The sequence below is a fragment of the Colossoma macropomum genome, unplaced genomic scaffold, assembly GCF_904425465.1.
Source record: "Colossoma macropomum unplaced genomic scaffold, Colossoma_macropomum, whole genome shotgun sequence".
NCBI classification, from domain to species: Eukaryota; Metazoa; Chordata; class Actinopteri; order Characiformes; family Serrasalmidae; genus Colossoma; species Colossoma macropomum.
In genome coordinates, this window is record NW_023494791.1 from 14,875,816 (window position 1) to 14,898,946 (window position 23,131).

At 37.0% G+C, this 23,131-nt stretch overlaps 1 protein-coding gene across 1 annotated transcript; it reads right to left on the reverse strand.

The window, feature by feature from the left end:
- Nucleotides 1-328: 328 nt before the first annotated feature.
- anxa11a (annexin A11a) lies at nt 329-19,005 on the reverse strand. The gene is made up of 15 exons (XM_036574037.1): nt 18,882-19,005; nt 13,342-13,614; nt 11,649-11,743; nt 10,256-10,495; nt 8,755-8,842; nt 8,384-8,478; nt 8,077-8,190; nt 7,548-7,638; nt 7,357-7,436; nt 6,150-6,206; nt 5,965-6,058; nt 4,008-4,103; nt 2,466-2,524; nt 2,011-2,133; nt 329-1,648 (listed from the first exon to the last, which is right to left on the reverse strand). Exons 2-15 carry the CDS (start codon nt 13,604-13,606, stop codon nt 1,589-1,591), a joined length of 1,557 nt encoding a protein of 518 aa, XP_036429930.1. The 5' UTR covers nt 13,607-13,614; nt 18,882-19,005; the 3' UTR covers nt 329-1,588.
- Between the last annotated feature and the right edge of the window lie 4,126 nt (nt 19,006-23,131).

Consider the following 23,131-nt stretch of genomic DNA (forward strand, 5'->3'; position numbering starts at 1 on the left):
TCCTGAATGAGGGCAATGTGCACACTGCAGCATCAGAGTGATCAACTGAATACCTGTCATCCAGTCTGATCTTAATTCTCAGCTCGATTTGTAGTCTCACGTTATTAGTGTACAGTAATGCTATCCTGTGTGGAGTCTCTGCTGAGGCCTAGAGCAGAGGGCCACGTGCGAGTCACGGTTGAGTCAGAGGGGACTCATTATTTGAGGGACGTTTTGAGGTCGCACTCCACTGCACTGCGAAGGTAAACAGGGAATTTATTAGAGAAGTCTGTTCAAGATGAGCTCAGGTATTTGAACGTATTTTTAAATTAAAACATAGTAAGACGTATTTCCAAACATGCTTTATTTTTTTTCAGGTAATACATATTTTGTTTTGAAATGTACAGAGTACAAACAAATAAGCAAAGTCTCTTAGGTTACCTGATTGATTTTTACTATTATATTTTAGCAGGTGCTTGCCATAACGTTGAAAATATGTAAACAAAGTGAAGCAAAAACATCAAAAGGCCCAAATCCCACATTTTTCTTGTTTTATTTTTTCCTCTGAAGTCCACATTTGACACCTGTGTGGTTTTCTGTAACAAAAATGGTCATAATTTGTTCTTACATGACCATTTTCAACCTCCTATTTATCCCTTAGAATTAAACAGGCTGTTCTTGTTACTGTGCCTCTAAGACTGACATATGTAAATGAGCTCAATTCTGATTGGCCCTGTATTGTGCCTCATTCAAAAAGCACTCAGAGATGAAACCCTTCTTCATACTTCAATATGAATGGGCAGAGCTAAACTGCCATAGGCTGAATGGGCGGAGCTAAACTGCTTTAAGCATAAACAGGTAGATCTATGTAAAGGAGTTGAGTGAGTTCTTTTGACAACGCAGAAACAATGAATTTAAAATGCACTGTTTTTGCTGCATAGTAGTAAAAACAATTTAACAGTGTTTACATATTATTTCAAACTCATAACATAAAATAATTTTTTCTATGATATGGGCCGTTTGAGCAAGAAATGCATTATAACTTGCTTTTTATTAGCAACAGGCAGCTACAAGGGTGGTTTCTTTGTTGTTGCTGTAATACTCCACTAACTGTTTTCAGGTGGTCTTTTTCAGTGATCGCAAGGTTGGTGCTATTTCAGCTGTTTCTGATGGGGAATTCGTGAATTAACAAAATATTGGTGATATCTATTCTTAATTTGGTATTCTGCTGCTAATTCAACGTTTAAAAAACGTAAGGCATCATATAATTGCATAAGTAAATGAAGTTTCAGAAAAATATATGCCCAGTTTTCGATCCCAGTGCTTTTTAAAATCTTTAATCGTTTAGCTGCTTCTTAAGGCATTACATATTCAGCAAACAGGGCCCAGTTAGAGAAAAAAAATATATATATATTGGCTATTCCCTTTAAAATAAAGATTTGTATAAAAGACAGCATAAAAATTCATACATGGCTTTGGCAAAAATGTGCAGTTATACAGATTATGGCAACAGCATGCAAGTGAAGCAGACTGCAGAGAGAATAGAAATGATTTGTATAAACACAATATGGCACTTTATCCTCTTCACCGTGAGGAAAGCTGCACCATCTTAATCACTTCCACCACAAAGCTTCAACAGCAATTTCTTGTAATCCCCTGAAGTGTCTCCCTGCAAACCCAAAGAACATTAACAATTAAAATGCACTGCTCACTCACAGCTCAGCCAAATCATTCATTTTCAAATTAACTGAGTATCATGCTCATATGATAAATTAGTCAGGTTTAGAAAATGGCAACCATAATGAAGAAACCTTTGGCCATATACTGAAAGAGAATCAACGGTCACGTTCAGATTTTCTTTATATTGTGCACCATAAAACAAATGTTCTGTACATCATTTACTGTACGGTAATACCTCACATGAAAGCTCTTCACTGTGTCTCTTATGATGGTGTCGACAAAGAGAAAATTACATTACAGTTAATAAGGAGAAGGAGAGAGCAGGAGTATAAAAAGAGCTAGTTTACTCACAGAAATGTCTGTGTAGAGAGACTTCCCATACTTCTTTATGTATGCCTGGCGGAGGTCTAGCATGTCCACCTCAGAGCGAGACACCATAATACGGATCAGAGTGCGGTCTTTAGTTCCCAGTCCCTGCATAAACAAATTGAAAGATGTTATGATTCATGTTCCACTTAAATAAGACTCATCACCCTCAAATGTTAAAACTATGAATAATACTAACCCCAGTACCTATTTGATGTATTTTTTAAAAATTCGTCAATAAAACCATTTTTCTGTTTTCTGCTATAAACAGATCCTTTGACAAGGCTGCACCAATAGCCTGTTCTCATGTAACACAACTTACATAATTACAAAATAATTACACGGTCTAAATGTTGTAATTATTTATCCACTAAAGTTAAGTGAGCCTGTTTCATAACTGATGTTAAATTGTTAAACAGCCCTGGAGTGATAGATCTCACCTTCATGGCTTTGTAGAGTCTTTCAGCAAAGTAGGTTGACGTGTCCTTAATGCACTTCACTGCAGACAAGAAAGCATTTTTAGATTTGACACATGCAACTATTCCCCAATAAAAGCCCTAGTCAGGATACATTCAGAACTAAACACTATAAACAGTGACTGAAGTAAACTTAATAGACATGGACAGACAGACAGATCAATAGTTTATGAAACAGGTCAAAATCAAGTGAGAGTGTCACCTCAACCACTACACACCAAAACTGTCTGCTACAAGGAACACACAAACTGAAAACTCAACTCAAATATCTAAGTAAAGTCAACTCAAATATTTCAAAAAAAGACCCAAAATGCCCAGACTGGGGCTTTTTCTACATTCACACAAAAGAACAGGCAGGGTAGATGGAGAAATCGAAAGTGTAAAAGACATAAAGCAGTACAAATGTGACACAAACTTAACACTTAAAGCCACCATGCACTACACACACAGGAAGAGGGTAAGACAGCACAGCAATGTGTGACCATGTGTATGTTAATCATGATGTTGATTAAGTCAATGTATATGTAAATATTTTACCATATTACCCTGAGACCGGTCAGCAGAATAGAGGATATTTTGAGAAATACAGTGGTTAAAGCAAATTGTTTGCCTCAAAAAATATGAGATGATTTTTCCACAAAGAATACTTTATTATACAAAACTGAGCAGCATGGCATAAACATTTTATAACTTGATTTTGACGATGATATTCCATGTCATACTATGGACTATGCACAGTTTAAAATATGTTTAAATATCTACAGCAATGGGCAAGAATCTTAGGGACCTAAGCAAATTGCTTATAATGTTTATTTCAGCAGTAAATGTGTTCTCTGCTAGTAAAAACTCAATATAACATTTCATTAAATATGAATAAACATAAATACAGTAAAAAGCAACAAGACTACACACTACATTTCTTGTAGTCGATATCTTTTTAACTTGTCAGAACAACACGTTTGATTTCTCAGACTTCTCCTTGATGCCCCCAGTCATTGCATGGATTTGTTCAAACCCATCACTAGCACACCGGATTAATCTTAATGAAGTATTGATTAGCCAAGAGGTATTGGGTGATAACTGAAATCATGCTGGGTTTCCAACTCGGGAGTTTGGAAATGGTTTAGTAAAACATGAACATAAATAAAACCACTACATACTGTATTCATATTATTTGTATTTATTCTAATATTAATGTTATTAGGAAATAAACACTGCCCAGATAAACTGCTTTTTCAAACATAATATTCTTGGGTGCCTTTTGTACATCACTGTACTTAACAAAACAAGGGCTCTATAGAATATACATGATGTTAATACAGTCCTGCATGGTTACATTATACACCAATATCACAATATTAAAGCTATAATCATTGTATTATCACAGCATATTATTACATTGCCCAGCCTTTTTCATATTTATTTAAAAAACTTGCAATGAAAAAACACTTCAGTTCACAGCATCTAGTGGTCAGAAAAGCAGGGTGAGTGAATATAAGAACTTACCGACTGCTAGCATGCCACTCTCTAGATCCCCAGACATCTCCCTCTCAATGCTCTTCTCAATGTCTCTGCCACACATGTGCTGGTATTCATTGAACACTGTCCATACAAATACAGAATTAAAACACCAGTTATGCCTCAGACCTCATTCTGCCTCAGTGCTCTAATTATGACTCCAGATTAGAACAAAACTAGTTGTTACTAGTATGTACACAAGAATTTCCATCTCAGGACTAACCCCTTCATACAGAAAGAATAGAGGCTAATTCTGCTTTTTAATTTACATTTCTAATTAATGTCTCAATTCTGTCACTAAGCCTGTTTTGAAAAATGATCCCAATTATTAGTAAAGGAAAATGAAAGCCTTTCACAGATTTTTTGTCATGAACTACCATTGAGAGCAAACAAATAAATGCAGTTTATTTCTGTCCTTGTGATTGAACAAATGCTTTAGACATCAAAAATATAAAGGATTAAAGCTAGAGCGTTGGTTTAATAATTTAAAAATGTAAGCGTACATGCTGGTGTCTGCACCACTAGGGGGGCATACAACACTAAGCGTGAAGAGGTTACAACAATTAGGACGCCAATCATTGTAACCCACAATTAGCATTTTATCAGAGCAGTCAGCTGTTGACTGATGTGTCATATCATGCTATTATATAATTATTGTTTTTCCACAATGCCACAACTTTGAACAAAACAAGATATAAAAATGGCACAATATACAAGATCTAAGATAAAAAAAAAAACATAAACTTCACATTTTAGTCAAAAATATGACTACAAAACCACTGCTACCTCTTTACTGAAGATGTCCTTACACAGGACAATAAGCTAATAATTTCATCAGAAGGCCTTTTGGCAAAAGCACTACAGCTTGAATACCAGATATTGAAAACTGCAGGACCATACTGACCACACTCAGTAGGTCGTGACATGCCATTTTTGTTCCAGCTTAATACAACTTAATTAAATATAAGAAATCAATGAGGCTTGCTTTTGAAAGTCGCTGATTTTGTTTATGCTGTTATGAATAATCATAATCAACCTACTATGTCTATATGAAATGAAAATATGTTCCAAAAGACTTTTTAACAACTAATACAAGTCTTTTATGTGTTCAATTTCTAAATTCCCTTGCACACAATAAATGGTGCGAGATAGTAACTAACAATGATGCAAGTAGCAATAATTTTGCTACAATCCTTTTAAAGACACAACCAGGAGTATGTAATGGCCTTTTTCCAACTAAAATGTATGGTTCCATGGTGATTTTATTGTATTATCATGAATTCTCCAGGAAAATGCTTTTATAATTATTTATGGCATTGTTTGCAACCAAAGCACACATAAACAAAATCCTTAGAGGTTGTGAATCAGGTTTTCTGTGTCACTGTCCATTACTGTGTCCAGAATTCCAGGAGACAAACAGCCCAAGCTCTTCCTTGAACTTATTTTTTTAACAGAAAAAGGGTCAGGGCTGGATCTTTATTTAAAAATGTCCTGATTGTGGCTTTAAAAGCTTGGCTTGACAAAAAGAAACATACGTGTGAAAAAAAGAAACCAAACATTTCCATTGAAATAATGGTTTTGTCCCCCACCCACTAGGTCAATAACAAAACTGTGGTTTCTCTAATAATGGAAAAAAATAATGAATCACATTATCAAGTGCAGCATTTCTTAGACTAACCAGGGGTAATTTTCCCAAGAGCTTGAGAGTATAACAATTAAGTGAATAAAGAATATTTCTTTATGGTAGTGAAAATATAGTCATTACATTAAGTTTGATACTTGGAAAACTAAAACCAAAAGATATCAGTGCATCAGTGCATCCCTCAGTGCGTCCCTACATAAATACATAAAATACACTTCATCCAAAACGTTCTGTACAGGAAATCTATAAAAATATAAACAATTTTCTTTTATTGTCAGGTTGTAGCAAAAAAGAATCAATTACCTGCTCTAAGGTGAGCTTTGCTTCGAGCACACAGGATGGCGTTAAACTTGGACTCATCTGTGCCCAGTTTATTTTCTCCAGCCTGATAGAGAGCCTAAAGCAGAACACACTGCGTACATGTAGTTGCTATCTTCATAGCAAAGAAACACATGACAGTAGTAATAAAAAAGGATTAAAGTCATTACCTGAGCATCTTGTTTAGCTAATGATATATCCACAGTCTCTCTCTCATCACGATTTCCCTGTGAGATTAAAAAAAGTGTAAGAGTGTAATTTTTTTTGTTATATTCTGACCACAAATAAAATCAGAAGATTAAATGTTAGACTATTAATCATAAGGTTTAGGTGTTTTTTGTTAAATAATTTGTAGAAACTAACAGAGAGTATTGTGCTTAAGTCTATGTAAGAAAACTGCTGAAAGCTATTTATCTAGGAAAAAAGTGTATAAAATAAAACACATTAAAACAAATATTATTAAATATGAATACAATAAAAGAAACAAGAGTTTTTTTTTAAATATCTTACTGACACCTTGGGAGAGTAGAAAAGCACAGGTTCGGTTTCTCTGTGCACTCCAGGCATTGCTTGGATTTGTTCAAATCTATGTAATATTATGTAATTTGTAATATCTATCTAATATTAGTGTTTTCCTGAGCAAATAAAAGCTTGCTGCCCAGATAAATAGCTTTAAATACACATTTCTCAAGTGGCCCAAACCTTCTGTACAGTAATTTATGTTTAACTTGAAATCCAACTAGGATTTTTGTCAAATCAAAACATCTTCCTTAAATTACTTTTTAATGGGGTTATAAGAAAGTACTTGAACTTTTTGTTTCTGTAATGATGACTAATGACTGTAGTCTTGCAGCAGAGGTTTTGGAAGTGCATACTAAAGGGGTGTTCAGATGATGCCCTGCTCTTAAAGCTTCAAACATTTCAAACTCTCTCGAGCACATCTATGGAGGAACGCACACTCAAAGGCAATCCTCAAAACTGTACAGCACACACCATGTTTTAAACCACATGTTTAAGTTGAAAAACCACTCATTTATGTGCTGAGTGCTCATGAGAGAGCACCATACATCATCCACAGCTGACCAGTCCATATTAAGGATGCTTGTCGCTCATCCGGCAGTGCTTTTTCTGTGATTTGTTAGAGAAATATTATATTTGTTTTTTATTTACTACTATATATATGTCAGTTTTGACATGTTTATTGACCCTTTTTGCTCTTGGCATTCTCTGGTGTTTACCAACTTGTCAAATACGCTAACCCATTCCTAAGAAGCGTGTCCTGCTTTCTTTTAAGCCTGAGATGCGGCACGCCTCACTAACCCCCTAATTCCTTGTGTTATTATTCACAGGCAGACCCTCGGTATCCACTTACTGTACCTGAGCAAGAGAGACCAGCAGTCTGCGGAAGTGCCCTGAGGTGTCTCCAGTGATGGCCTCCTCCAGTGTCTTCTTGTACTCTGTAAAAAGATAATTCATGGATTCCTGCTCCAAATTCATATCATACAGTGAATGCCAGAGGCCTTGTATAATCTGTAATTGATGGGTGTGATAATGGCATGAGAACAAACCAGCTTTGTAGACTTGATTGATTTCTCTGATCTCTGCGTTGGAGCGAGAGGACAGGATCTCGATCAGGCAGGCTTCATCAGTCCCTGCTCCCTGCGCCAAATCATGTTAAATGAATAAACATTCCCCCTCACATATCCTGTCAATTGTGCTCCTAAAAGCTCAGTTTAACATTATACAGTTTAACAACCTCACCAGCTGGAGGTACACAGAAAATACAGCTTCACAATAACCTACTTAAAATGCAAATGCAAAATATTGTCTAAAAAATGAAACAAACTTTCTCACGCAACGTTTTTCAGAGACCTCCATTCCGACAGGACTGTACAAGTTAATGTCCTGTACTGTCCATTTATGCATGACTTATAATTCACTTGTGTCTCTAACAGCCTAAGAAAAGGCTAGAAATCACACAAAATCTTACTGTTGTCTTAATTCTAATTCTAAAACACATGTTCTAATGAAATAGAACCAATGAATGATTATACTGTGATATGAGAACATGTTTCAAATGTGAAATTATATACAAACCTTAATGGCTTCTCTAAGCTCAGATGCATCAAACTGAGCAGGAGTCTTCAACATGGCCAGCACCAGCTTCTCAAAGTTTCCAGAGAGCTCGGACTTTAAATCCTTAATCAAGTCCTGCAAAAATATGTTGTGTGAGAATGATCAAGAAGATCAAGGTCAAGAGAGTGTTCCAATGTGCTAAAACTTAAAATATTAAAATATTCAGGCCATGAGTGTGGGGGCAATTGACTGAGGTATTAATAAACTGCTAGAAGGATACCCATCTTCTCACAATCAAAGGTAATACTATGTTGTTCTTTAGCATTACCTTTCCATATGCAGTCTTATATGAAATCAGGAGTGGCACACGTTGCTTGTTGGAGCGACTTCCAAGTAGATTAATTATGGCCTGTTCATCAGTGCCTGTTGAAACACGTCAGTCTGAAAGTCAACTATCACATACATGCAGAAACTGAACTTCAAAGTTTAAAAACAAATATCCTGTGGAAATTTCACTTTCTCTCTAAAATTGCCACAAGAACCACCGTGTGAAGAAACCGATCTCAGTTGAACTGATCACACCACAAACTAACCTCAATCAACAGTGCACAGTACTGAGCAAAACTAGGCCACCACTACAACTGAGATATTTATGTTTTAACAGCTTGATAGTAAAGGAATATAGCATAAGATATTCACCAAAGCCTTTCATGGCCTTCCTAAGAACTTCTGCATCTTTCAATGGATCAGCTCCGGGAAAATCTGGAATGGTTCCTCTGAATCCACGCTAAATGGCAGTGGAGAAGACAATAAGGCAAGGCAATAAGGAATAATGCTGACACATCTACTCATGTTTATTCATACAATTCACTTGTATAATAAGGGTAAGGGTTAGAACTAACTGATTAATTTGAATACTCAAGTATTTGTTTGTTATGTTTGTATTTGTTTCTCTAATCAAATTTTTCTATCTAAATTAGTATTTGGAAGCTTCATCTTTCTCTGAAGCCACAGAAACTGTATCCTAAACTAATCGGAAAAGGCCTTTAAACAGAACAGTTATTGTTAAGATATGTTAAAAATACATAAATTACAGCTGGTTTAGTTTAGCTGGCATTGATGTCACCTCTCCTCGGCGTGCAACAAACTGCAACGAGAAGCCAAAAGATCAGACATATGGCACAAAGAAATCATGTGTGGGAGCATTTTAAATCATCAGACGAATAAAATAATGCTCATTGTAAATTTTGCGATAAGAGGCTGGTATACCATGAAGGCATGACAACTCCGAGGAATCATCTCAAATATGTAATTTTACCCTCTAGGCTGCAGACCGAGACTGGGGTAAAGATGTTCATAGTTTCAGCTCAGTACCGGGTCTAGGAGGACAGGCTGCACCAGTCGAGCGCAGTACCTGATAAACCGCTTCCAAGGTGGTCCTGCATGCGTTCAGTCAAGGCTGTAGCTCTAAAAGCTCTTCAATTCTCCGCTCCACTCTCTGTAACTTAGCTATGACTACGCTCAACACAGTCTGTGCGTCTCCCTCACTGCTTGTTTCCATTATAAAAAACAACAAAATGACCAAATAAATTAACTTGATAAGATTAACAAAAACAACTAATTAAAATGAACTAAAACTGTGATTGTAAACAATAAACTCTATACAATAAACAGAGGGAAATACATAAACAATGGTTAGGGCACTACAGTTCAGGACTCCTTGCCTAAAGTATGGGAAACAAATGAATGCTGGGATTGGCATTATAACAATATATTATCACTATCTTGACAAAATGTTGTATCTGCATAATGGTAACTTTTGACAATTGATAGAACTGAAGCATACAAGCTGTATTTGAAGAGAGGGCTGCAATCGTGGCATCTATAGAAATAAATAGCACGCAAGCAGCTGGGCATTAGCCTGACTATTGTTGCTGCCTAATGAATATATTTTAAATTGCAGTAAGAAAGAAACTTAAATATACTTAAAATATATTTAAATACTATGGTTAATTATGAAATGTAAATTATGAAATCTATTTTAAGGGTAATTTTGAGAACAAGTCTTATCAACAATATCAACAAGTATTCAAAGCTTATACAAAATGCTGTTCAGGCCAGCCCAAGTTAGAACAGTAAAACAGTGGAGAAAATCTCTTTAAGGGCTGATTAAAAAGTCTTATTGAGACAAGACACTTACATTTACAGAAGGAACCACAGGAGCACCTCCTCCATACCCTCCCCCGTATGCGGGCATAGATGGATTGGGAGAGGGTGTTTGTGGGTAGGCGGGCATGGATGGACTGGGTGCAGGGGCTTGTGGGTAGCCTGGCATGGATGGATTGGGTGCAGGGGCTTGTGGGAAGCCTGGCATTGGCTGGCCTGGAGCTGGGCCTCCTGGATAGCCTGCCCCTGGTACTTGAGGCATCCCTGGTCCTGGCTGAGAGTACAGGTCAAAGGGGTGTTGATAACTGTGTGGGTCACAGATTTCAAGCAGCCATTGATTGCAAACATGACAATTTTATTTGCCTATACCTGGCAATTGGTTTCAGGCAAGAACAAAGTATTTTGATGATGATAAAACATATAAAATGTATATAAAAATATATGAAAATACATGCCATGAGGTTAAGGGTTACATGACTAGATAAATTTTAGTAGTCTTTGCTACAGAATGTGTTGCTTTATTTTCTTTATTAAAAATAAAATTATTAAATTAGATTGATACCTTAAAACACTGTAAAGTCTTTTTTTTCATGTAAATGAAACTGATTTATTAGCAATGCATTTTTTGGTAGCTATACTTAAGACCAGTTTCAGTTGAACAAATTAATGGTGAAAGAGGGAATGAAAAAAAGCCCCTAAGATCATGAAGAAGCAGCTTTGAGAGGAGCCAAGACTCAAAAGAAGAACTCATCCTCCTCCAGGTGCCAGACAGTGAAATTAAGAAACAGGTTGTACAAGTTTACAGTGGGTAATGTTAAAAGTCTGACAAAAATACACTACTCACTGTGTTAGAAACATACAAAATATTAGATATGAATACACAGGATGGTAGCTCAAAGCTGGACAATCTTAAAATTCATTCTGTGTTAGTTTCTTCCTGTTTGCATGTTTTTGCCCTACCACAAAGTTGTGTTCAAGTTTAGGACTAAACAAACTTGGGCCAAATAATATGTCTATGGGGTACTGATTTACTGTCATATTTAAGTTTTACTCAATTATGTATTATTTATTAAAATTGTAAAATAATAATAATAATAATAATAATAATATAATGTTGTTAATGTTTGCCTTTTTAATAGATAAAAATATACCTCTTAAAAAAATACACCTCTCTCATTTATAAATGATGTCTGACCCACTAAAAGGTTAAAGGTAAAATATCAAAACAAAATGTCAGAAATAATTTGCCCAATGTTTAAAATTTTACAAAACATTTTATAATGCATGCCACAAAGTGCTGATGACAACCTAAAATTACAGCCACAAAACCAAAGATTTGTAAAGGAAGAAGATCTGATGCCGTTTAAATGCTGACTATATAGTCCTTGTTCACTGAAACATTCACCAGTACAGGCAATGAGACTTACCATCCCAGGCATGTTGCCTGGATTGAATCCAGGATTGGAAAAATTATCAAGACCAATTCCAGGCATTCCAGGTGCAACAGGAGCTCCCCAACCACCTACAAATACACAAAATAATAAACAGAGGGAAATACATAAACAATGGTTAGGGCACTACAGTTCAGGACTCCTTGCCCTATGTATAGGAAACAAATGAATGCTGGGATCGGCATTATAACAATATATCGTCACTATCTTGACAAAATGCTGTGTCTGCATAATGGTAACTTTGTAGGAAACAACTGAAAGTAAATATAAGTTAATTTAATGAGATTTTATAGGAGATTTCCAAACATTTAAAGCCATTTAAGCCATTAAAACAACAACAAGCAAAAAATATAAGTACACTTTTCACAATGATTACACTTAAACTAAAAGAATTAATAAATTTGTCCTGTTCTTAGCACTTGTTTTGTGGTTTGTTTTGAAACAATACACAGTGCAAAAAATGCTTTAGTTATTATGAAACTCTTACACTTCCATATACCTTTTATTATTACACATATCAGTGATCAATGTGTCAGTTATTAAAACTATTAGTACTTCAGAAGCAATATTACAACATCAAGTTAATTTATTAAATTAATGGCTGTATACCTGATGGCTGTACACTTTCAAACTGCTTTCCAAGTGGAAAAAATAAGAAAAACTAAGTGCTTTTAAGATGTTCTGTTTTTTAAGCTTTCATGGAAAAAGGCGATTCTTGAGCAGTAACTGTTTAAGCTTTATCATTGAAAAAATAACAATTAGTATGCAAAACATACTTACAGCCTAAGTTACTGTTGTCCATCACAGTCAATCACTTTACTCGATACCTGTCTTATAACTCCGTTTGTGTGACAATGGCCCCTGCTGCATTTATACTATGAAAACAGGCCAAGTTTGGTTTGCCTAGCCCCCTAACATGTACTTCAGAGAAACTTTGGAAATTTTGTCTTTGTGTAGACCTCATAACCACAACCGCACAATAAAAATAAATAAAGCTCTTGACTTTCTGGTACTGTGGTCCTCATTTCAGAGGAACAGTAAAGGGACTTAAATGGCATATATCTGAATTTACAATTAAATTGCAGAAAAAAATGTAATACCTAAAAAACTTCAAAACAAAATAAACATCACATATTTCAAAATAAACATTACATATTTCATCCAGTAATACTGTAAAAAAGCCAGAAAAAGGATATTTATACATTATAGCTGAAAACAACCTTATGTAATAAGGAGTAGTGTATGGTTTATACAGCGCTGGGACTGAATGCTTTCTAGGAGAAAAACTTGTTCATAGCCACTGGACACAAAATTGTGACACAGGCCAAAAGCTGACACACCCACACTAGGAAACTCTGACACACCAGGCAGAAATGTTAATGTTGCTTTCTAGCAGAAGTTGTTTGGAGACACAGAACAGCTTAATATAATCCACATGATCTCTAGCACACAGATCTACATTCACAGGGCTTTTCAGCAGCGCAACTCATGTCCGTAATGACAGAAAAGGGTCTGTCAGTCAGCTGCGCTTACCTAATAAACAGTCAGACATATAGTGACAGGAGTTTCTATTCATGCTGTGTTGTTTTCAATAGCACCGCCTAGGAACTCCATGTTTGGTTACTATGCCGACCAGACAGTATGCAGCGTCACGGTAAAAGTGACATACCTGTAGGAAGAGGAGGGTAGGCAGCAGGTTGGCCTGGGTAGGCTCCAGGCTGTGGAGGATAGGCCCCGGGCTGTGAAGGGTAAGCACCAGGTTGTGGAGGATACCCGCCTCCCTGAGGAGGGTATCCACCGGCCTGAGGAGGATAACCCCCTGATGAAGGAGGGTAAGTTCCTGGCTGGGGAGGGTATCCTCCTGCCTGTGGTGGATAACCCCCAGGCTGGGGAGGGTAACCACCAGGCTGCGGAGGATAGCCAGGATAGCTCATTGTTTACTCTACAATGAAAAAAGAGTGAGAGTTATCAGGACTACATGACATAAAATATATTGTGCTGACATACACAAACCCAATTCCAAAAAAGTTGGGACAGTAGGTAAAATGTACACAAAAACAGAAGGCAGTGATTTATAAATCTAATTTGACCTGTATTTGAACAAAAACAATACAATGACAAGACTTATAATGTTTTATCTCATTAACTGTTTAATTGTTTTTTAGAAATATGCTCATTCTGTCACAGACACCTGCAATGTTCCAAAAAAGCTGGGACAGGGGCAATTTAAAACTAGGAGCATTGTGAAATGTTCAAAATCATCTTAAGCAGGTGATAGAATCATGTCTGGGTATAAAAGAGGCGTCCAGGAAAGGCCTAGTCCTTTAAGAGTAAGTACGATCTGTGCTCACCACTTTGCCAAAAATGCATTAGCAAAAAAATGCAACAGTGCATAATAACATCAAATGATTCAGGGAATCTAGAGAGATCTCTGCGCATAAAGAAAAAAGGCTAAAAACCACAAATGAATGCCTGTGACCTTCGACCCCTCAGACGGCACTGCATTAAAAACCGGAATGTTTCTGTGATGGATATCATCACAGTGTCTCAGTAATACATTGGAAAAATATTTTTGAAAAAATATTCTTAAAAAAAAAAAAGCCTGTCACTGCAACAATCCGCAAATGCATGTTAAGAACTGTAGTATGCAAAGCATAAGTCATATGTCCATAGCATCCAGAAATGCTGCCGACTTCTCTGGGCTCGAGCTCATCTGAAATAGACTGATGCACAGTGGACACGTGTTCTGTGGTCTGAGAGGGTCAACCTTTCATGTTATTTATGGAAATAATAGATGTTGTGTTCTCTGGGCCACAGAAGAAAAGGACTTCCAGATTTTTAGCAGCTTAAAATTCAAAAGCCAGGGACTGTCATATTAATTTGGGGGGGGGGCCTTGTTAGAGTGTGGGTGTTAGACTGGCCTGCCTGCATTCCAGAGCTGTCTCCCATTGAATATGCATGTCTTATTAAGCTCAAAATCTGATAAAATCTGACAACAAAGGCTCTGTACTCTAGAATAGCAAAAAAATACGCTTTTAGAACGGAGTCAGTTTGTGTCTTCAGTCCCCAAACATTTATTAAAGCAGTGTTATGCAAGAACTGGTATTTTTTTGCTCCTAGGCTTCCCTTACAGTTGCAGAGTGTATTTCATTTTAACACCACTGTCGTAAATAAAAATCGTGGTTTGAGCCCCCTCATGGAGAGCTGTACACGTGCATTTGTTGACGAGCTGAAGGGTACAGAATCCGAATCCGACTCCCTTCACATGCACACGCGCCACACAGGCATATGGATGCTACAGATTACACTCACAATTTTGGTTGTTTCTATGTTTAAACAACTAAAATCTTGTTAGCCTAAAATGGGACTGAGGTCAGATGACTCTTGACATAACTATAAAACTCTGTGAGACAGGAATGACACATATAAGGCTACAGCTTATGTCACAATCTTTCATAAATAACTGGCAGGGATGTACATTCCCGTTAGCCATGAGACTGTCTTGCAAGCCTTTTATCTCTTTAGCTCTCACCAGCAAGTAAAAGATTTACTCTTGTCTAGTCTCTTGCTTGGCCACTCTCTCTTTTTCTCTTCCTCAGATAACATCTTCTTTGGTCGTTTGGCAGCCTCTGCTATGATGTCCATGCTGGGAATACCAAGTTCCTTCTCATAGCAGGGGCAGTCACGGGCTGGAGGTTAGGGAACTGGCCTTGAGACTAGAAGGTTGCCCGTTCCATCCCTTGAGCTGACAGGCATGATTGAAGTGCCCTTGAGTGAGGCACCTAACCCCCAACTGCTCCCCGGGTGCTGTGGATAGGGCTGCCCACTGCTCCGGGCAAGTGAGCTCACTGCCCCCTAGTGTGTGTGCATTCACTAGTGTGTATGTGGGTGTTTCACTGCACAGATGGGTTAAATGTGGAGGTGAATTTCCCCGTTGTGGGTAACTTCTACTTCTAGTTGAAGAGCCATGGCTGTTAATGTGTAATGTGGTTACGCAGTTCTCGTGAGAGGTCTTGTGCCCTCTCCTCCAAAGTTACATAGAGGTACAGCAGGCGTTCCCTATTATATGTCAAGAGCACCATCAAAATAATTTTGCAGTTTTTATTTTAAGGGTAAATTGTTACACAGTGTTGCTTTAAGTGCTGTTCAAAGGAAAGGTGATGTAACACAGTGGTAAATACTCCTGTCTCAACTTTTCTGTGAATGTGTTACAGGCATCAAATTTGGAATTAGTGTATATTTACGAAAAACAATAAAGTTCTTAGGGTAAAACATATAAAATACTAGGTTTTTTGTACAGCTTTCAATTTAATACAGGTCAAACAGAATTTACTAATCACTGCTTTCTATTTTTATTAGCATTCTACCAACTGTCCCAAATTTTTTGGAATTGGGTTTGTGCACTGACATATATTGTCACTGTCAGAATAAAACCTTTATCCATTTTTGTGTTGTATACTAAAGCCTGGGCACCGATGTTCAAATTACATTTTGTTGATTTTCTGTGTGAGAGTAAGTTAACACATCCTCTACAGAGAACATACTTCTGCACATTTTAATACACAATAACTGTTTATTTGCTCATTTTAACATACTGTGCAAAAGTTAGTCAAATTATACATATTTTGTTTTTTAAAATATGTTAAACTCAACAAAAAAGGAAATTATGCACTAAAATTTACATAAAAAATATCATATTGATGGTTATTCTAATTTGAAAAGGGAGTGTTCAAACTTTTACATGCAACTGATATATAAAATACAAATTTATTTGGTGGATTGAATATAATCCTTAGCATTTGGCATTTGATACATGATAACACTGATAATTAATAAAGAACAGTGTTATGATGAAGAAGAAGAGTGCTGACAACAGCAGTACAAACAGTGGAAGAAACAAGGATTAGCTTCAAGAGCCACAGTACATTTTCTGATCTTTGGGTTGATTCACTATTTCCTATACTGCCATTAAGAATGCACTCTGAGAATGAAAAGAGATATCTACAAGAACTGAAAACACAATGATGCTCGTGCATTTGACTGAAGCTTTCCATATCATATAACCCCAATTATTACTTCTATGATGCCAGTTATTTTATTGCAAGTGTTTTATTGCAAAATACAAAGAAATTAATTTAAAAGTCATTTAAAGATTATCCAGATGAAAACTATGGTTTACTGAGGTCCTACAGACGTTCCCCACTGATTACAGCTCCACTTTGAGATGATCTACATCCCCCACCCACACCACAGTGTAGTAACCTACAGCCACTGGGAAACAGGTTTCACTGAACAGCAGCCCATAAATCCACTGGTAGAGGATAAGAGCACACTCCCACAAGCTTGTCCATCTCTCCTCAAAATGTTCAACGCCTGCTACATCAGATAGAAAACATTATAACATGTTCAGTCTCCAGTCTGGTCTTTCTTTTAAACCGCAAAAAAGAAACAGGACCTGATATACGCTAACACTTTGCCAACCATCTAGCCCCAGTGCTGCTACAAATCTACCCAAAAAGTGTTACTGTCAGGGCATATAACGACATTCATAGTTATTGTACTAAATTACGTCACCTCACAGCGCTCATAGTTTTGATGGTGACACCACTGATGTGTTGTGTGTGCTCCAACTTATCAAACCTCAAAAAATATTGTAACATGTACTACATATTGTGAAATGTCTTAAAGCATCATGGTGGTGTACTTTGCCATACTGCCCACTCTTAATTACCATAATGAAATGTATGACTTTGCACCTTACACACAAAGCTCATAAGAACTAGAGAGTCTCACCATGTGAGACTGCAGTTGCTTTGTTTGTTTATCGGTTATTTGAAATTCTCAAATTTGAAGTCTGAGAATTTATAATGTACAGTGTAATATGTTGTTCAGGTTACTTCAGTAAGGTAAAATGTTCTGAACATCACTGCTTTGTAGTAAATGTATCACCTATAGAACTATACTTAGTATAGGAATAAAGCTAGTTTAGTAGATACCATACTTTATTTTTTACCAAATGTGTAACGAGTCACATTAAACAAGCACACTATAATGCACATTGCAAAATATTATGCACAGTCTATGCAACATGCTATTATTAAGTTATGCCATTTTAGGTTTTACTTAGCTACTGCTCTTACCCACAACAACACAAGCGCATCAGAAAACAGCCCAGAAGAAACTCACTCCATGACAGCTTCTGGCTGCTTTGCATTTTGTAGCCACAGAGACCAGAACACATGGATTTGAATAGAGAAGCAGATCCAAGCTGTATTCTAATCAGTGGATTCCTTCTATCACTATATATGGCATGCTGACAGCCATAAACCTATACTGTCAAGCAGAAGGTGAGCAAACATTATGACCTGCTGAGAAGGTGAACTGTGTACACGGAGAGAACAAAGCCACCACACCTGAACACCAGTTTCCAAATATGAAATATTAGCTCACTATTTACTGTGCTTTTAGTCAATTCACAATGGTCCTCGCAATTTTGCCATCTAAAATGGATAAAGACTAAATGACTTCTATAGTGTTGTATAATACTTCTACAATCATCTATAATAGTATTTTTTTGTCTCTGTGTAATATTGCTTTAGTACTATCTTATAGCAGTCTGTAATACTTGTGTAGTATCATGTTAGTAAACTATAGTAATTATCTCAGTTTACTATAACAGGAATCCGGTACAGCGCTCTGTAGTATTACTAACGGCCTTTTTATAAGAGATAAACAGTAATAAAATCAATAAGCCACACCAGCGAGACAGGAAGCCAAAGAAAGACGAATGGTTTTCTATAAGGAGCACTGTTGTAGTGGGCAGGCTGTGCGGAACAGCCATCTGAAGGCCATATTTAATGAAGGCCGTGACAGAGTGGAAAACGCCCACGTAACCTGAAACATTAATGCATTACCCAAGGTAATAATATGGCTACAGGCCTTAACCACCGTACAGGGAACAGGAGATTTGCGTACAGTTTACAATAGCGGGAAACCGAGCTAGACGTCCACTGTAACCCAACTACTGTTCCAAATAAGTCAGTGTCTCACACGGAGCTCAGCCCACAGCGCCTTCGTAAAGGCGAAAACAGGGAGGGGGGCACAAACACAGCACGGGCGAGCGTTTTCTGGAAATAAAGACTGTAAGACGAGCTAGCAGGTAAAGCAACAGTGACAGATCGTGTTTATCAGAATGTGTGTGGTACTTACATGACCGGAGCAGCTGGACAGACAGAGTTTCAGAGTTTCGGCACCGCTTCTCAAATCAACATCAGGAAACTCAGTGGGACGTTTCTCACGGTGGGCGGGACGGCGAGCGCTACGTCTCCTCCAGGAACGTCACGGTTGCGCTCGAGTAACGCAGCCACTGCGCAAATCTGCACATACACACAGGCAAATATTTTCAAGGCGTTTCCTTGATATCAGAAATTGAAAGTGAACAAGTCAATTGTTATAAATACTTGTAAAAAAGCGGGCATATACAGTACAGTGCAAATTTGCATCTGAGAAAACATGTGGGTCATTTTGTCATTAACGTGCCATAAAGATGAGCTAAAAACCACAAAAACGTTGGCATCTGTTTGATCTTTGCTCTATTTCTACATGAAGTCATGTTGTGCATGAAAAACAGCCTGTCAGAGCAGTGACTTTACAGATGCTTAAGTATTATTTTTATGTGAAACAACTCATCTGAGCATTGAGCTACACAGACATTGAAGTAAACACAAATGAACATATAAATAATCTTTCCTCGAGGATACACAACACTTACAGATACCATCCAATATAGTTTCTCTAATTCGTTGTTCATTAAATTAAATCAAGTGCGACTGATGGAATTGGGCAGATCCATGCAGTGCACCCGAAAATCAGGAATCAAACTTGTGTCCTTCTAAATATATTCTTCTAATCAAGATACTAATAAGTATTTTTTTTCTTGTAGGGGCCAGCCAAGTATCCCCACAATGCTGACAGGCTCCAAACAGCTACATTCACAGCCATGTGTCCACCACTCAAATACATGCGCTTACCTAGTGAAGATGCTGGGGGTATTCTTTGAACGATCAAAGATCAATTTCAGTAGGCATCTGAGAAAATTGGCCTGAAAAATCTATTCATCTGGTTAGTGTTCGATCATCAGAAAATCACTAATATCACAATAAATATGAATCATGATATTACAATATGCAGTGATTTTATGTATACCAATATGTTCCTTATCTCATGTCAGCATGGTAACAATTGCAGTTAACATCCAGTACTTGGTTTGGTTAATGAATGTTTCATCGTGTCAAATCAAGTTTGCTGCTGATGGAATTTAACCTCTGTATGTGATGGCTGGGGCATCCAGGAAACATCTGGAACCAAACTCTGTTCTTTAAACTGTCTCACAAGATATCAACTACTCAGGTGTCTAAGACTTTTGCACAGTGTTGTGTTATGATATACACCATTAAATGTTGATTTGAAGATCACTCAGCTAATCGGTGCTTTAACTCTCTCTCTCTCTTACTCATCTTCCTATGTCTGTTGGGTAAGTGGTGGAAGTCATTGCACCACTTCTTGAACACCAGCTCAGATTCTCCCTCTCCACTTTACAAAAGAAAGGAAATTGTGCAAACCAGGTGTTAGTCTAGAAGATGTTAATTCTAGGAGTTACTGCTCAGTGACAACTAGGAGTTATAAAACTGATGAAATGAAACAAATAGGTAAGTTATTTCACAACTGAATCAAAGGACCCATGTGCAGGCCTTTAGTGTTTAAAGGGTTTACAGCTCCCAAAGTTTATTTATCCACTGATCTGCTCTAAATGTCACCAAATTTCCTTCAGTGCTTTTTTATGTTATACACCAGCTAGAACTGGGGGTCAATTTGCTGACACATCTATCATCAAAAGTACATTATTTATGAATTTCTAGGATCTCTACAGATTTACACATCTCTAAAAGGTCTCAAACTGTTCTCACAGTTTCATCAACCCCTCAGTTGCCTGAGGTGAATGAGCTGACATGCCTTCGCTTTTCTCAAAGGCTTTGAGACCTACATGACACGAGTGGAGGTGGAAAACAGACAGGAGGTATAAACAGAGGAGTGCACTCACTAACACAGTATTTTACAAAACAGGTTCTGTGAACAGATGCTGGGAACAAAGTGAAAGATGGAGCTGGAGAGGCTTTACGCTCTAATTGAAAATATTGCAAAGACATTTGTTCAGCAATTGTTTTTTTCTCCTCCATAACAATATGTGCCTTTTTAGAATTCAGCATACTGCTGAAAATCAACATTGTACAATTAGCTCCAGTTGCTGACAACAGATGTTATTCAATTCAACTTCATTTTTTCAAATATATTTCTCAGAATTATACTTTTTAGGCCCAGTAAACCTCTGATGTGAATAGGTTTTTATAATGAAGCCATAGAGATAAATGGCTGCTCCAAATGTGTTCATTATTTCTTTTCCTTTTTCAGCGCCATTCAAAGTCGATAGCTGAATAATAATTGAGTTATTCATTAATCTCACTCATGGCACAAGGGGTCACAATGTGTTGAGCAATAGTAAGGTGGGTCACATTTTATGGTCTATTCTAACCTTTAGAGCTTCACTGACTCAAAGTTGTTGCCTCCTTGAGGCTATGCACTAATATTATCCAGAATCCAGTGCCCACTGAATAGGCCCGTAGCTCAAGAACCAGGACACCATGAAAAGGTTCATTGAATACATACAGCACTGTGCGAAAGTCAGAGACCACCCTTCATTTATTTAATTTACCTGTACCAGATTTTTGTTTGTCAGAAAAACAACATCTGAAAATGTATAAAGTATTTAGTGTATCCACACTTTACCTTTATTACAGCTTCCACTCAAATGTACAGTCATGTTTTTCAAACACCTACATTTTCTGCTTCTCACAATCCCCAAATCAAGTAACCCCAAACACATTCATAGTATAAGTGAATCATCTTGTATTTAATTTATTTAGAAACGTCTCCTGTAAAATGAATAACTTCTAAATAATGGCTATTTTGACTGGAAATTAAATAGACAAAGGGTGGTCTCTGACTTTTGCATAGTATTATGCATACTGTCAAAGGTTCTGAATTGGGCAGAAGTTGGGTGGAGCACAGAATACGCCTAGAGATTCACCTCTAGAGAATCTACAACTCGGAAGTGTTTTGACTTTAAATTCTCTTTGAGTAGCCCTGAGGCCTAAAAATAAAACAAACAGAAAGCGGAAAATAGACTGTGTGTGTCATAAACACACACAAGTGTGTACATAAGATTCACTGTGGTGCGGGTAAAGAGTGCAGTTGTTGCTTAAACCAATGTGATTTCAAATAGACGGGAATGACAGTTTGGATGAGTTGAATTTCAAGACAGAGTTCAAACTAATTTAACAGAGTGCTCTGGTGGCACCCTTAGTACAAAAAAACTATAGGGAATTGTTTGCTATTCATCGGCCTGATCTTGCTCTGAAAATGTAGAAAATCTAATCAATCACAGTTTTAGTGATTCCAAAGAGTCAGTTAAATCTTGTTAAAAATAAACGCTCATATTTCACTGTTTAAAGTATATCTGAGCCTTCATCTGTGAACTCAAGCGCTGACACTGTCATGACTTCCTGTTTCAGTGGTGTGTAAAGCTGAGGTCATAAGCTGGTCAAACAACCTTAGTCTGGCATCAACATGCGGAAGATCAGAGAATGCAGAAATGAAATGACACAAAAGGTTGTTGACCTTCATACATCAGGCAGCTATTAAAAAGCTTCACATACTTTCATTATATTACATGGTTTAATTATACAAATTGCAAGTAATTGGAATTGTGATGAACCTGCATGGACAAAATTGAACAAAGGATAAGGTTTTGCAGTGGTCAGTTCCCTTACCTAGAATGCACTGGAAACCTGAGACTAGACTGAAAAGGAGATTGAGAAATAAAGAGTCAAAGGATCTTGGGAGATTTGTATGGAGATAATTTTATGTTCTCCCACTTAATGAATCATAATAAGAGAAGTCTCAATGTCGTTAACTCGAAAAAGGAAGGGTGCACAAAGCTAATTCCAAAAGAGTTGGGACAGTATGTGAGAAGCCAGTTAAAATTTGTTTGACCCACACTAAACTGAAAACTGTTCAAAAACAGAATATTTGATGTTTTACCTTATGATTTTTTTTGTAAATATATGCTTATATCCAAATATGATATCTGCAACACATTCCAAAAAAGTTGGGACAGGAGCATGTTTCATTTTAACAACAGTTAAAGGACGTCAAGACACATCTTCAGCTGCATAATTGTATGAAACCTTCGTTGTTGTATTTTGCACTTCATGATTTGCCACGTTTTAATAGGAGACAAGCAGGTCAGTCTAGCACCTGCACTTATTGATTACGCAGCCATTCTGTTGTAACGTGCAGAATGTGGCTTGACATGATTTTGAAATATATATGTATGTCCCTGA